This window comes from Plasmodium gallinaceum (assembly GCF_900005855.1).
Source record: "Plasmodium gallinaceum strain 8A genome assembly, contig: PGAL8A_v1_98, whole genome shotgun sequence".
In the NCBI taxonomy this organism is placed as follows: Eukaryota; Apicomplexa; class Aconoidasida; order Haemosporida; family Plasmodiidae; genus Plasmodium; species Plasmodium gallinaceum.
The window spans coordinates 243,256-257,347 of NW_021628265.1; the positions used below are offsets into that span (position 1 = coordinate 243,256).

The 14,092-nt window shown below is 16.6% G+C and overlaps 4 protein-coding genes across 4 annotated transcripts in view; 2 read left to right on the forward strand and 2 right to left on the reverse strand.

Moving 5' to 3' along the window:
- Window positions 1–1,079: 1,079 nt before the first annotated feature.
- On the forward strand, window positions 1,080–2,600 carry PGAL8A_00331700 (conserved protein, unknown function; the record flags this gene model as incomplete). Its single annotated transcript, XM_028672346.1, has 2 exons — window positions 1,080–2,050; window positions 2,315–2,600. The coding sequence occupies 2 exons, from the start codon at window positions 1,080–1,082 to the stop codon at window positions 2,598–2,600; spliced, it is 1,257 nt and encodes a 418-aa protein (XP_028528907.1).
- A 1,433-nt stretch (window positions 2,601–4,033) lies between these two features.
- Window positions 4,034–5,677, reverse strand: PGAL8A_00331800 (conserved Plasmodium protein, unknown function; the record flags this gene model as incomplete). Its single annotated transcript, XM_028672347.1, has 1 exon — window positions 4,034–5,677. One exon carries the CDS (start codon window positions 5,675–5,677, stop codon window positions 4,034–4,036), a length of 1,644 nt encoding a protein of 547 aa, XP_028528908.1.
- Window positions 5,678–7,279: 1,602 nt separating this feature from the next.
- PGAL8A_00331900 (hypothetical protein) lies at window positions 7,280–8,887 on the forward strand (the record flags this gene model as incomplete). Its single annotated transcript, XM_028672348.1, has 1 exon — window positions 7,280–8,887. One exon carries the CDS (start codon window positions 7,280–7,282, stop codon window positions 8,885–8,887), a length of 1,608 nt encoding a protein of 535 aa, XP_028528909.1.
- A 4,882-nt stretch (window positions 8,888–13,769) lies between these two features.
- PGAL8A_00332000 (RNA polymerase subunit, putative) overlaps window positions 13,770–14,092 on the reverse strand; it is a gene marked incomplete at both ends in the record, with an annotated part of 2,202 nt that continues 1,879 nt past the window's right edge. The window contains 2 exons of the mRNA XM_028672349.1: window positions 13,770–13,817; window positions 13,920–13,969. Of these exons, the coding sequence (XP_028528910.1) occupies window positions 13,770–13,817; window positions 13,920–13,969 (98 nt within the window). The remainder of the gene's footprint in view (window positions 13,818–13,919; window positions 13,970–14,092) is intronic.

Below are 14,092 nucleotides of genomic sequence, written 5' to 3' on the forward strand. Positions count from 1 at the left end.
TAAATTTATTTTTTTTTTTTTTTTTTTTTTTTTTTGATGATCTCATTATATAAAAAAAAAAAAAGGAAGTAAAAAGAAGTTTAAATAATAATATCAAACATAAAAAATATATAGCTTCCAATCTTGTTAAATAATATAAAAATATGTAATGATAAAATAATAAAAAAATAAATTGAATATTTCATTATTCCTTAATTATTCATCCTTCATCTTTTACTTCAAATTATCTACTTAAATAGTAACAAAATTTCATTTATTTTCTTATATAACTTAATAATATTATAATTTTTTAAAATATATTTTCCAACTTTATTTTTTTATTTATTTATTTTTTTTTTTTTTATAAACCACTTTTTTGTAGTTTTTACATAATCTTATATTTTCATTCAAAAAGAATAAAAAAGTTACATTATGAAATGTATATTAAGAAATAAATAAATTGAAAATATAAGATATATATGATTAAACTATTTTTTGCATATTAAAAAAAAAAAAAAAAAAAAAAAAAAAAAAAAATACATTAAACCTAAATAATATAAAGAAATAAAAAAAAATTACAAGAATACTATAAAAAAATATTCACTTTGTAACTTCTAATTCTTTTTTTTTTTTAATTTTTGTGAAATGCTTAATTAAATTCGTATTTTCAAATATTTTGTATTAATTTCCTTAATTAAAAATCATTAAAAGGAAAAATTTACATAAATGATTTTATTAGAATTATCTTCCATTTCGCATGTATGTATTTCCATATTAGATTTTTTTTAATATTATATATAAGTATAAAATAATCAACATATATTTAGAATAATAAATTAATATTAAAAATATATATTTCCATTTAAAAATTAAGAAATATATAAAAATATTTTTATAAAAATAATTATCATGGTATAATTATATTTAAATTTTATTATTTTTATTTTTTTTTTTTTTTTTTTTATGTATTTTATCAGAATAAATAGTATACAATTTAAAATATCATATATATTCCTTTATTAAGAATTTTACTTTTTTTAATTTTATAAAATTAGATTAATATAAAGAAAATTCTAAGGAAAAAAAAAAAAAAAAAAAAAATGAAAGTTTACTTTTTATTTTTTCTCTTTTTACTTTTTTGTAATACTTTTTATGCTTCCATATTGGAATCAATAAAGCATGACCTTCAAATAGTAAATAATCAAAATTTCAACACAATTGTAAATAAATTCAGAAATGAAAAGGTTTTTGTGATTTTATTTTTCAAAAAAACAAATAAAAATATAAAAAACATTATTAAAGATTACAATGATGTTGCAATAAAATATAAAGGGATTATAACATTTTGTATAGCTGATTGTGATACTAATTCCTCTTTATGTGAAAATGAGTTGTCTCTCTACGTGCCTAATTATAAGACTAGTGATTCACATTATTTTTTAGTATATCCAGTTAACCCAATGCCTAAATTTTTATTTAATGAAGAAGTTACTGAAAGTAATATAAAAAAATATACTTATTTAATTCCATCGAAAATAGAAATAATTAAAGATGAAAAAGACTTAAATGTTTTTATTTCAAAACATGAAAATATGCCAAAAGTTTTAATTTTTAGTAACAAAAAAAAACCAAACTATGTTTTAAATGCTTTGAGCAATAGTTTTAATAAAAAATTGATGTTTTGTTATATTAACAATGAAATGCAAGATTTAGTTAAAAAATATAATATTAAAAATTTTCCAAGTATAATTATTTTAAAAAAAAATAAGGTAATAGATACTTATAAGGGAAAACATACTTATATTAATATTTTTGACTGGCTAAATATACATTCAGAAACGTTTGTTCTTGGTGGTGGTTTTGATATTTCTCCAGATAAATCAGATGAAAAACCATGGAAATTTGAATTGATTCCAAAATTTACAAAATTATCTCATGGAGATATTTGTTTTAAAAAAGCAGACAAAGGGTTGTGTTTAATTTATTTAAAAGAAGGAGAAAAATTAGAAAAAAGTGAAATTGATATGCTTCTTTCTTTAAAAGAAAAATATAAACCACATATAGATGGGAGGTATACTAAAAAAAAAAAAAAAAAAAAAAAAAAAAAAAAAAATTAATAATTTATATTAATGTATAAATAAATATTTAAAATTTTAATATATGATAATATATATTTTTCCGTATTTCCTTTTATATATTTTTCCTTATTTCTTTTTATATATTTTTCCTTATTTCTTTTTATATATTTTTCCTTATTTCTTTTTATATATTTTTCATTTTTCTATTTTCTTATTTCATACATTATTTGTTTTATTTTTTTTTTTTTTTTAAACAGAGGAATTAATTTTAGATTTATGTGGATAGATATAGCTATGGAAACAAATTTTCGATCGCTTTTTGAATTTAATAAATATCCATCTGTTGTTGTTTTTAATCCTTACAAGAGAATTAGATATGCAAAACTAAATGAAGATTTAATTGCTACTCAAGAAAATATTGAAAAACTATTAGAAAAAATATCAGGTGGGGATGCAAAATTTACTATGTTGAAAGGACAGGTATTACCAGAATTTATTCAAGACAATGAAAATAATAAAACAAATGAAAAGGATGAATTATAATTTATACATATGGATTTTAATTTTTTTTTTTTTTTTAATGAGTAGAATGTATTTTATCATTCGTATATTTTAAAAGAAAAGTTATTCTTGTGGTTTTCAATATATGCTTATATTTTTATGTTATTAAAAAAATAAAATATATGATTATGAATACACATTTATTTTATTTTTTTTTACTAAAAAAATGAAAAAACATGAACTTTGAATGTACTCAGAAAAAAAAAAAAAAAAAAAAAAAAAAAAAAAAATTTTCCCAATTTTCTTTTAAAAAATTTTCCCCAATTCTTTTTAAAAAATTTCCCCATTTTCAATTTCCTAATTCCACCCCCAATGGGGTTAATTTTTTTTTTTTTTTTAACCGGGGGATTAATTTTTGATTTTTGGGGGAAGAAAAAGGCTTGGGAACCAATTTTCGGCCCCCTTTTGAATTTAAAAAAAACCCCCCCGGGGGGGTTTTTAACCCCCCCCAGGGAATTTGGTTTGCCAAACTTAAAGGGGGTTTTTTTTTTTCCCCAGAAAATTTTGGAAAATTTTTTGAAAAAAATTCCGGGGGGGGGGCAAAATTTTTTTTTTTGAAAGGGCCGGGTTTTCCCGAATTTTTTTCAGGCCATGGAAATTTTTAACCCAAAGGAAAGGGGGGATTTTAATTTTTCCCCAGGGGGTTTAAATTTTTTTTTTTTTTTAAAGGGGGGAAAGGTTTTTTTCCTTTGGAAATTTTAAAAAAAAAATTTTTTTTGGGGGTTTCAAAAAAAGGTTAAATTTTTTTGTTTTTAAAAAAAAAAAAAATTTGGTTTTGAAAACCCCCTTTTTTTTTTTTTTTTTTCTAAAAAAAAGAAAAAACCTGAACTTTGAAAGTTTTCAGAAAAAAAAAAAAAAAAAAAAAAAAAAAAAAAAAATATTAATGAATTTTTATTTGTTATAGTATTAATAAAATAAAATAATTTTATACAGGAATTTCTTTTTAAAAATTAAAAGTACTTTATTAATACTTCTATTCTCCAAAAATTATCGATAATATTCAAAAAAAAAAAAAAAAAAAAAAAAAAAACAAATACAAAAACAAGTTTAAGAAAATAAACAAAAATAAAAATGTTAAATATACTAAAAAAAAAAAAAATAATAAAATAAATAAATACTTAAAAATATACCATAAAAAAAATAAAATGAAATAAAAGTAAAATATTATGGTTCTATAAAATGTTAATGATGTAAATTATACTTTTTAATCTTTAAAAATATTCATAAAAAACATATTTCTTTTTTTTAAGATATTTTTTTGTTTTTTTTGTTTATTATAACAAACATCCCATAATATTATCTTTTTCTTTAATTATTGAATACTTTCTTTTATTAATATATATTTAAAAAAATAAACAAATTTTATTTAATATTATTAATAATTCTTTTTTTTTTTTTTTTGTTTCTTCTTTAATTTATAATTGATTCATTATGTATTTTTTTACATCCCAACATTTAATTGATTGATCCCATGAAGAAGATAAAATAATATTATTAAACCATTCCATTGAAGAAACTCTACTTCTATGATTTAGCATAGATAAAGTTGAGTTTTTTAATTTTGTTTTTTCTATAGAATTATTGACTAAATCGTCATTATGAAATAAATTTTTAATGTTGGAATCATTTAATTTATTTAAAAAATTACCAGTATTCTTTATTATTTCATTAGATTTATTTAAGTTAATTTTACTTTTAAATCTTAAATCATAATTTTTATTAGCGGAAGAATGGACTGATGTAAGAAGATTCGACTTATTGTGAGGTTTACTGTTTTTTATTTCTAATTTATTTATTTGTAGATATGTATCTTTTGAGTAATCATTAATTTTTAAATTATTTAAGGAATTTTTATTTGTATTTTTTGTTTTTATGGTATTAAATAATTCATTTCTTGAAACAACTGATACTCTTTCTTTATTTATATTCAGAACATTGGGTGTTAATGTTCTTTTTTTATCAGTAATAGCTTTTTCACCCTTTTTATTATTATTTTTTAAAAGAAGAGATGATTTTCCATAAGTACACTCAGATGCAATAAAACTTGATCTGTTATTAGTTATGATATTCTTATTTAATTCCAAGAAATTTTTACTAATTTTTCTACTTTTATTGTCTTGTAATTTTGTATTTAAATTTTCTGTATAGGATGGAGTAATCGAAGTAGGAATTAAAGAACCTGAAATTTTATTTGTTGATTCAATATTTTTATCTATCTCCCACAATTTTATACTTCCATTATCAGAAGAAGAACAAAAATAAAGCAAATTATTAGAAAAAGATAAAAATCTAATTGGTGATGTGTGTCCAAGGAAAATTTCTAATGGCTTACTTTCATCAAGAAATCGTAAATCAAATTTTTTTATTAGACAATCGGACCCACCTGAGTATAAATAATTGTTATATGAAAATAATGTATTAACAGAATATTTTGAATGTAAGTTATTATTTTGATAAACAGGCAAAGTATATCTAAAATCAAAAAATAGAACATTTCCTTTACGTGTGCTAAAAATATGTGTTTTATGATTAATATTATATGTGCAATAATTTAAACAATCATCTATTTCTTCATATCTATAAATATTTTTTTTTTTATTTAAATCTATTAAACATATTGAACCATCTTTACATCCATAAGTAATTTTATCCTCTTCAAAATAATTCATGCAAAATATAGAATTACATTTACTGACTAAATTTTCCATAGTTTTATTTCTTTCTATATCTATTAAACATATATTGTTATTTTTGTTAGTCAAACCTACACACAGATATTTTTTCTTCTTATTATAACTAGAACATAAAATTGGATATTCTAATTTTATGTTTCTTAAATTTTTTTTATTTTCTAAATTCCACAATGAAACATAACAATCATGAGAAACTGTTACAAATTTATTTTCATTTATTACATGTATTCCTTCTATAGAATTATTGTGTCCTTTAATACTCCATGTTGGTTTTATATTAATAGGAAATTTATGATCAAAAAAATTTTCATTATTTTCTAATTCAAATATGTAATCTTCACTTGATAAATAGTTTCTAATCTCCATTTTACTTTATTTTATTTTTATTAAATATATATTTTTTTTTATATATTTATTAAAATATAGAAAGATAATTTTAATTTAGTTTTCACTTATTTTGCTCTTCTACTTTATTAACTTTTTTTTTCTTAATTTTGCAAATATTTTTATGAAAATTTATAATAAATTAATTTTTTTTCTTGTTTTTTTTTTTAATATATCTATAAAAATGTACAATAAGTTATTTTCTTCCTTTCTTTTTCTTTTATTTATTTCCTTTTTTTAAGAATATTTGAATTAATATATAAAATTATTAAAAAATATTAAATAATTTCCATATATATATATATTCATATATTATCTGATTAATGTTTAAAAAAAAACATTTATTTTATATATTTAGACAAATGAGTGTTATAATAAGGAAAATGAAAAAAAAAATTATAATAAGATTTAGAAGATATAATTAAAATAAATATGGAAATTTCTCTACATAGTTAATATATATATATATCGACATATAAATATTTGTTCTTTTTTTCTTTAATTATATATTTAACTTTTTTTATATTTTTCTTTCTATTTTTATATATATTTATAATTTTTTTTTTTTTTTTTACACCTTAAATAAAATTGCTTTGTTATTTGTATTGAAAGTAAATCATGAACTAAATAAAAAAATATATTAAATTAAGCAAATAAAAAATGAATTTATAATTTTTTTTTTTTATTTTTTGAGAATCTACTAGAGTAATATTAATTTTTTTAATTTTCCAATGTGTCTAATAGGTTATGAATTTCTTTTTTTTCTATTTTATAATATCATATCATTGACATAATATATTTTTATAATAGCATTTAACTTTGATAATCTTTAGAAAATACTAAATAATATTTATATTAATATAATTAAAATCCTAAAATTTTATAAAATAAAAAAAAAAAAATGAATTGCTTTATTATATATATAAGAATTAGCTACAATATAATGTTTTTTTTTATTCCTTAAAATTAATATACAAATAAGATTTAAAAAATATATTTTTTTATATATCACTTAAAAAAAATAAAATATTTCAATAAATATAATAAATTTTATAATTTAAATAATTTCATTAAATATAGCTATTTTTATATTTTTTTTTAAATGCACCCTATTTTTGTTTTCATTTTTTTTCTAAATCCAAAACTTATATAGACTTTCAAATTATAAATATACATTTTTAATTTATTATCAGTAGTTAGTTTTTATGCTTTTATTTTTTATTTAACATCAGGATTACTTGTAGAACATATTTCTTTAATTTTTTTTTTTTTTTCTCTTTATTTTCTACATTTTTATTTATTCTATTTAAAATTTTATAATTTTTAAATATTAAATTTTATCATATAATTATTTATTTTTATTTTTGTCTATATTTAAGTTATAATTTACAATAATACACAATTATATTACGTTTATTTTCTCAAAGAATTGACTTTTTATAAGGGAATAAAATTGAAGTATTTTGTATATTAAAGTCTTAAATTTTTTTAAAGGAAATTCACATTTTATTTATTCATTAATTTTACTTATATTTTATTACTTTTTTCTATATGAATATAACTATAAATAATAATAAAAAATAAATGAAGAGCAACTTAATTTTATCTCTAAATAATGCAAAAGACTTTTTAAAAAATAAAAACAAAGATGGATATTCTGTCTATGATCATATATGTGAATTAATAAATTTTATAGTTGTTGAAAAACCAGAAAAATGCTACGAAAATTTTGAATTAATATCAAACCATATAAAAGAAAGTAAAAAAAGAAGTACTCAAATATTGAATAAAAAGGAAATAGACAATTGTAATTTAGACAGTTATGTTTTAAACGAGCATACAAAAAAAAAAAAAGAATGGTTGGAAAAATTAAAGTTATTATTTATAAAAAATTCAGAAATTAAAACAATTAATTTACCTTTTATGAGGGATTTCTATGAACAAATAAAACTAATAAATTGGGCAGGATATCAGATAAAAAAAAATTTAATTTTTTATTTAAATAATTCCATAAAAAAAATATTAGAACAATATAAGGATAAATTAAAATCATTAAATTTTTGGGGGATACTAAAGGGAATCAAAAATGATTATTATATCTTAGAAGGAGAATTAAAAAATAAAAAAGAAATTTTTTTTAATAAAATAAAAAATTCAAAAAAATCTTCAGATATTTCTGACGATGAGGAATTATCAACTAATAAATCCTCCTCTTCTTCAGATGATAATAAAGATTATTCACGAAAAGTGATACAAAAAAAAAAAAAAAAGACTGAAAAAAAAAAAAAAAAAAGTAAGCTTATCTATAAAAAAGAAGATTATGAATATTTTAATAAAAAAGTGAATAAAAATATATATTGGGTTTCAATAAATGGTAAAGATCAATGGGTTTTATTAAAATTTACGACACCGAAAAATATTAAAATTGCTAATAAAATTAATAAGATGCTTACTGGTGATCTTAATCATATAATAACTTCTTTTAATAAAATTACAATAAAAGAAAAACACTACTTACGAGCAATTATCTCCATTATTTCATCAAACACTCATATATCACCTAAAAATTATTTTATATTAAAGCAAAAAAGTAAAAATAAAGAGAATAATGAGGATAAAAAAAGAAAAAATAAAGAAGACGATGATGAAGAAGATGAGAATGAAGAAGAAGAAGAAGATGAAGATGAAGATGAAGATCAGAATGATGAATATCTGAAAGATGAAGATGACGAAATAATTGAAAATAAAAATTTTCAATTTGAAACAAATTTTTTACTAAATATTGATAATTGGGTGTATTTTAAATATAATTTTTTACCAAATGGTCATATAAGCTATCCTAAAAATATTGGATTTAAAAAAAGCAAAAAATATCAAAATATTATTGAAAAAAATCCTCCTTTAAAAATTTTAAGAAATATAAATGAAGAGAAACAACAAAATGATAATTTATGGAGATTAAAACATTTAAATCAAGGAGGTTACTATGGAAAGCATAACTTACATTATGATGTAATTATTATTTATAACCTATTATTCAATGGTGCATTTACAATTTATTATAATAAACAATATTTTAATTTTTATATCGGAAACGGAATAAAATTACAACATGCATTTCTACACACATATGCACCTGGAAAAATTCAGTCAGATAAAAGTGAATTATCAGAAGTAGATCAAATAAATTAATTATACTATATAACAAAAAAAAAAAAAAAAAAAAAAAAAAAAGTTAAATATTTCATATAAAAACTGTTCAATAAAGAAAGATTGTTTTTATTTTTATTATTATTTTTTTTGAACCATTTTATACAAGTTTTTTTTTATCACTATAAAAGATAAATATATGTTATATTTTACAATTATTTAAAAAATTTTCTTTAATAGATAACTTTTTGTATCTTCGATTTTCACAAAATAGACATTTTATAAGAAAACTGGAAAAAATTAAAAAGGAAATAAAATTATTAGTAAAGATAATTTAACGAAATAATTATATTAAAAAAAAAAATTTGTTAATTAAAATATAATTCCTAATAAAATACATTACCATAACTTTATATGTAAATAAAGAAATAATATAAATACTTAAAATGTATTAACAAAAGCTAAATTAAAAAAAAAAAAAAAAAAAAAAGAAAAAAGAAAAGGAAAATCGTATAAAAATATAATATGTAATTAATGAAAATTTAAAATATTTGACTGAAATCAAATTTTATAACAATTTTAATATTGTTTTAATAAAAATTGCATAAAATTTACATAATTTAAGAATCAGTGTGTAACTTTTTACTTCTCTAGCAAAACATGCTTATTTATTTTAGTATCTTTTATTTTTTTATATAGTATCAATATATTTCCATTTAAGTCATTTTTTTTTTTTTTTATTTAATTTTCATAGAATTTTTAACTTATTCTAATATTTTTTTTGCTTTATTTTGATACTTTTTTGAATTTATATTAATACTTTTTTGAATTTATTTTATTATTTCTTTTAATTTATTTTTACACTTTGAATTTATATTGATACTTCTTTGAATTTATTTTGATACTTCTTTCAATTTATATTGATACTTCTTTGAATTTATTTTGATACTTCTTTCAATTTATATTGATACTTCTTTCAATTTATATTGATACTTCTTTCAATTTATTTTGATACTTCTTTCAATTTATATTGATGCTTCTTTCAATTTATTTTGATACTTCTTTGAAATTATTTTGATACTTCTTTGAAATTATTTTGATACTTCTTTGAAATTATTTTGATGCTTTTTTGAAACTGTTTTGATATTTCTTTGAAATTATTTTGATACTTTTTTGGAATTATTTTGATACTTTTTTGAAATTTTTTTGATATTCCTTTGAAATTATTTTGATACTTTTTTGAAATTATTTTGATACTTTTTTGAAATTATTTTGATACTTTTTTGAAATTATTTTGATACATTTTTGGAATTATTTTGATATTTCTTTGAAATTATTTTGATAATTCTTTTACGTAAATATAATGAGTCTTTTATTTTAATTTTATAAATTTTTTATTTTTTATTGATACTTAATTTTTCATTGATATTTCCTTATTCCCTTTTGATACTTTTATATATTTAATTTGATCCCTCTTTTATCTTATTTTGATACTTCTTTGATTAAATTTTGATACTTTGATTTATTTTTGATCTTGAACTAGTTTTGTATATATTGATATAATTTGATTTTATTTAATTTTTTTTTTTTAATTTTAAACAATTTTATTTGACTTTTTATTATCTTAATTACCATATTTTTAATTTTAATTTATTATATATTCTCCTAAAAAAAAAATATATAATGCACCTTGTTTTCTTTTTATAAAAAGGATACAAAGTTTTAAATAAAAAATGAAAATCTCTACATGCATTTTAGAAAGGTTATAACTGTGATCATAAAACAAATATATCTGTAAAATGTAATTTTATAAATCTGTTAATATATGTAGAAAATTTAACAATTTTCATTTAAATAAATATATTATTTAATATTATTCTTTTAATTATTATAAATTGATAATTTCTATTTTCATTATATATACTTTAGTTTTCAAATATAGCTATTAGTAGATTAAGATTATGAATTAATATAGTACCTTATTTAAAAAAAAAAATTAAATCACATATATGTATATATTAATTTATTTATTACTTTAACATATATATATATATATAACTTAAAAATGTATTTTAAAAAAAATAAGTATAATATTTATGTACTTTTTTGAGAGTTTATATCCATTTTCAAGTTTAATTCATTTAACAAATTCTCTTTTTACTTTTCTTTCTTATAAATATTATAATGTTACAATTTGTTCTAAAGATCATTTTAATTAAAAAAAAAAATAGTTCTTATTGAAATCTTGAAAAATTATAATATGAAGAGTTAATATATATATATAGAACTTTTTTTATACATTCTTTTTTTAAAATAAAATATATTTATAAAAATTCTTTTTTATTATTATCCAAATTAAAAAAAATTGAAAATTAAAAATAAAAAAAATAACAAAAAAATAGTTATAATAAATAAATTATTATTATTTAAAAATTTCATAATGTAATGCTAAAGACCTATTTTAATTATAAAAGACATTTTTTTTTTTTTTTTTTTTTTTTTAATATTTACATTTAGTTGTAGTTGTTTTATTTTAATAAAAGAAAAATCATAATAAAAAAATATAGAAAATGCAATTAGTTTTTTCTTAGTAGATTAGTAATGTTTTTTTAAAAAAAAAAAGATATCCGAGATATGATTTTTTTTTTTTTTTTCTTTATTTGATCCTTAAAAAAAAAGTAATAAAAACTAAAATAAGTTTCATTATTCCATGTTATAAAAGTTTATTTAATTAAAGTAACCAATTTTTATCTCATAAAAAACATAATTTATCATTTTGCAATCATAGATGTAAATTTTTTATTTATGTAACTAATAAAATATCTCCTTGATAAATTTTTGAATTTAATAAATGAATATTGTAATATATCACTTTTTATTATTTAGTAAATCTATAAAATTTTTCTAAAAACACATTAAAAAAAAAAAAAAAATTCAAAATTTAATTTGAAATTTAAAATATGTAATTATTAAAAAATTTAATATTTATATATATAAAACCAGTTGAAACTCTTATAACATTAGATACAAGTTATAATACTTTTAATATAAAGTTGTGTTAAAAAATCAAACAAAAAAATATTTTTTAGCATTATTCTTTTTTTTTTTTTCTAGAAAAAAATTATGAATTTACAATATAGAAAAACATAAAAATATAAAATTAAAAAAGAAATTAGGTATATGAATAAAATATAAATAAATGTGTGTTAGTAAAAATTATAGAATTCAAACATTTTATTAAAAGATAAATATATAATTCCCAAATAAATGACTTTTATAGATTCTTTTATGAATTATTGGTTCATATATGTTTTTTATGATTCTTTCTTATATTTCATTTCTTATATATTAGTATGAACGGAAAGTTATTTTTTTTAACGGAAGTTTGCAAAACAAAAAGTAACGACTTTATATTTACTCTTTTAAGAAAGTTGCAATAAACTAAAGTTAATTTTTATATGTTCTAAATTTTAATAATTAATACTTCTAGAAGTATATATGAAATTCTTTTAAATTTTCATTTATATATTTAGTTTAATTAAACAAACTTAATATATACCACATAAAAATTTTTTTATTATTTCATTTTTTATTATAGCAATTTACTATATTTACATTATGTATTTGTTTTTTTTAAAGCATACTATTTTAAATATGTTTTTTTAAAACATTAAAAAGTAGAAAATACTGTGTTTATATTCTTTTCAATTTTTTTTTTTAATCACTTTCTTATTCTGGGAATTTTAATATTAACAAAAATGTTTGGCTTATTTTAAATAGATAAATTTAGTTTCAATTGAATTTTTAATATATGTTTATGAAAAAAAAATACATAAATAACCAAAGATTAAATATAAATATTATAAAATACTTAATAATGAAAACATTATTAATATTAATAAATATATGATGATAATTCAAATAACAAAGAAAACATTGGAAAATATGTTACTACTGAAGTAATGATTTTGTAAATTTCTAATATTAATTATAAAATATATATATCATTTTCTAAAGATTTTTAATCTATATTTACTTGAAGGAGGTAATATATATTATGTTATTTATGAAAAATTAAAAAAAAATTATATATATGTTATAATATGTTCTTGAAGAAACAAATAATTATATATGTAATATATATTACCTTAAATAGTATATTAGAATAGTAAAATTATGAAGTCTTCAGAAATAATTTAAAATAGTTTCAATATTATAATAAAAAAGTTGCTTATTAAAAATAATTTTAAAGAAATTAAAAAAAAAATTACTAAAAAAACTAATGATAATGCAAAAAAAAATAACGTTACAATAATTTAAAAGAACATCTTATCTAAGCCTATCGTATTTTTTTTTTTTACAGAGTGCATGATAATTTCATAATATAAGATACATATATATATATTTTTTTTTTTTAAAACATTTAAAATATTTCTGCTAGATACATATTTAAGATTTTATCTTTTTATTAAATTTTTAATGATATTAATAAAAATAAAATTATTCCATAAAAAAAAAAAAAAAAAAAAAAAATAAGAATAATTGAAAAGTTAACGTAAATGCTTTAACATAAATAACATTATTCAATTAAACATCTTCTTAAAATTAATATCCTTTTGTTAATAGAATGATATATAATACTCTTTTTAATTTAATTTTAAAAAAAAAAAAAAAAATAATTAAAGTTTTATTTTATATATCTATCATTTCGAAAGTTGATATACAATTTTTTTTAGATTTTTTTTTGTTTTTTTATTTGTTTTGAAAATATAATAAATTATTGAAAATATTAAAAATAAATGTGAATAATGATAAATTAAATTAATAAAATAGTAACTTTTAAAATTATTAATTAAAAAAATATAAATAATAAAAAAAAAGAATGTATATAAACAAAAAATATGTTATTAAAAAAAAAAAAAAATTATGTCCACCATTTAACTAAACCTAATCCATCTTGTTGAACAGTTGCCTTTTTAAAAAATATTGAAGATGAAAAATTGTAAAAATTATATATTTTTTTTTATATATTTCTTTGTAAAAAATATTTATGTTTGTTAGTATATTTTCTTACCGTTATAGACATCGATGGTATTGATTCATCTTTATTCATCTCATTTGGATCTATTTAAAAATATATATTTATATATTTTAATAATACTTGCATACAAAATAAATTAAGAAATTTTAGGATTAAATATTTTAATTGTCTTTTTTTTTTTTTTTTTTTTTTTTTTACCACTAAAA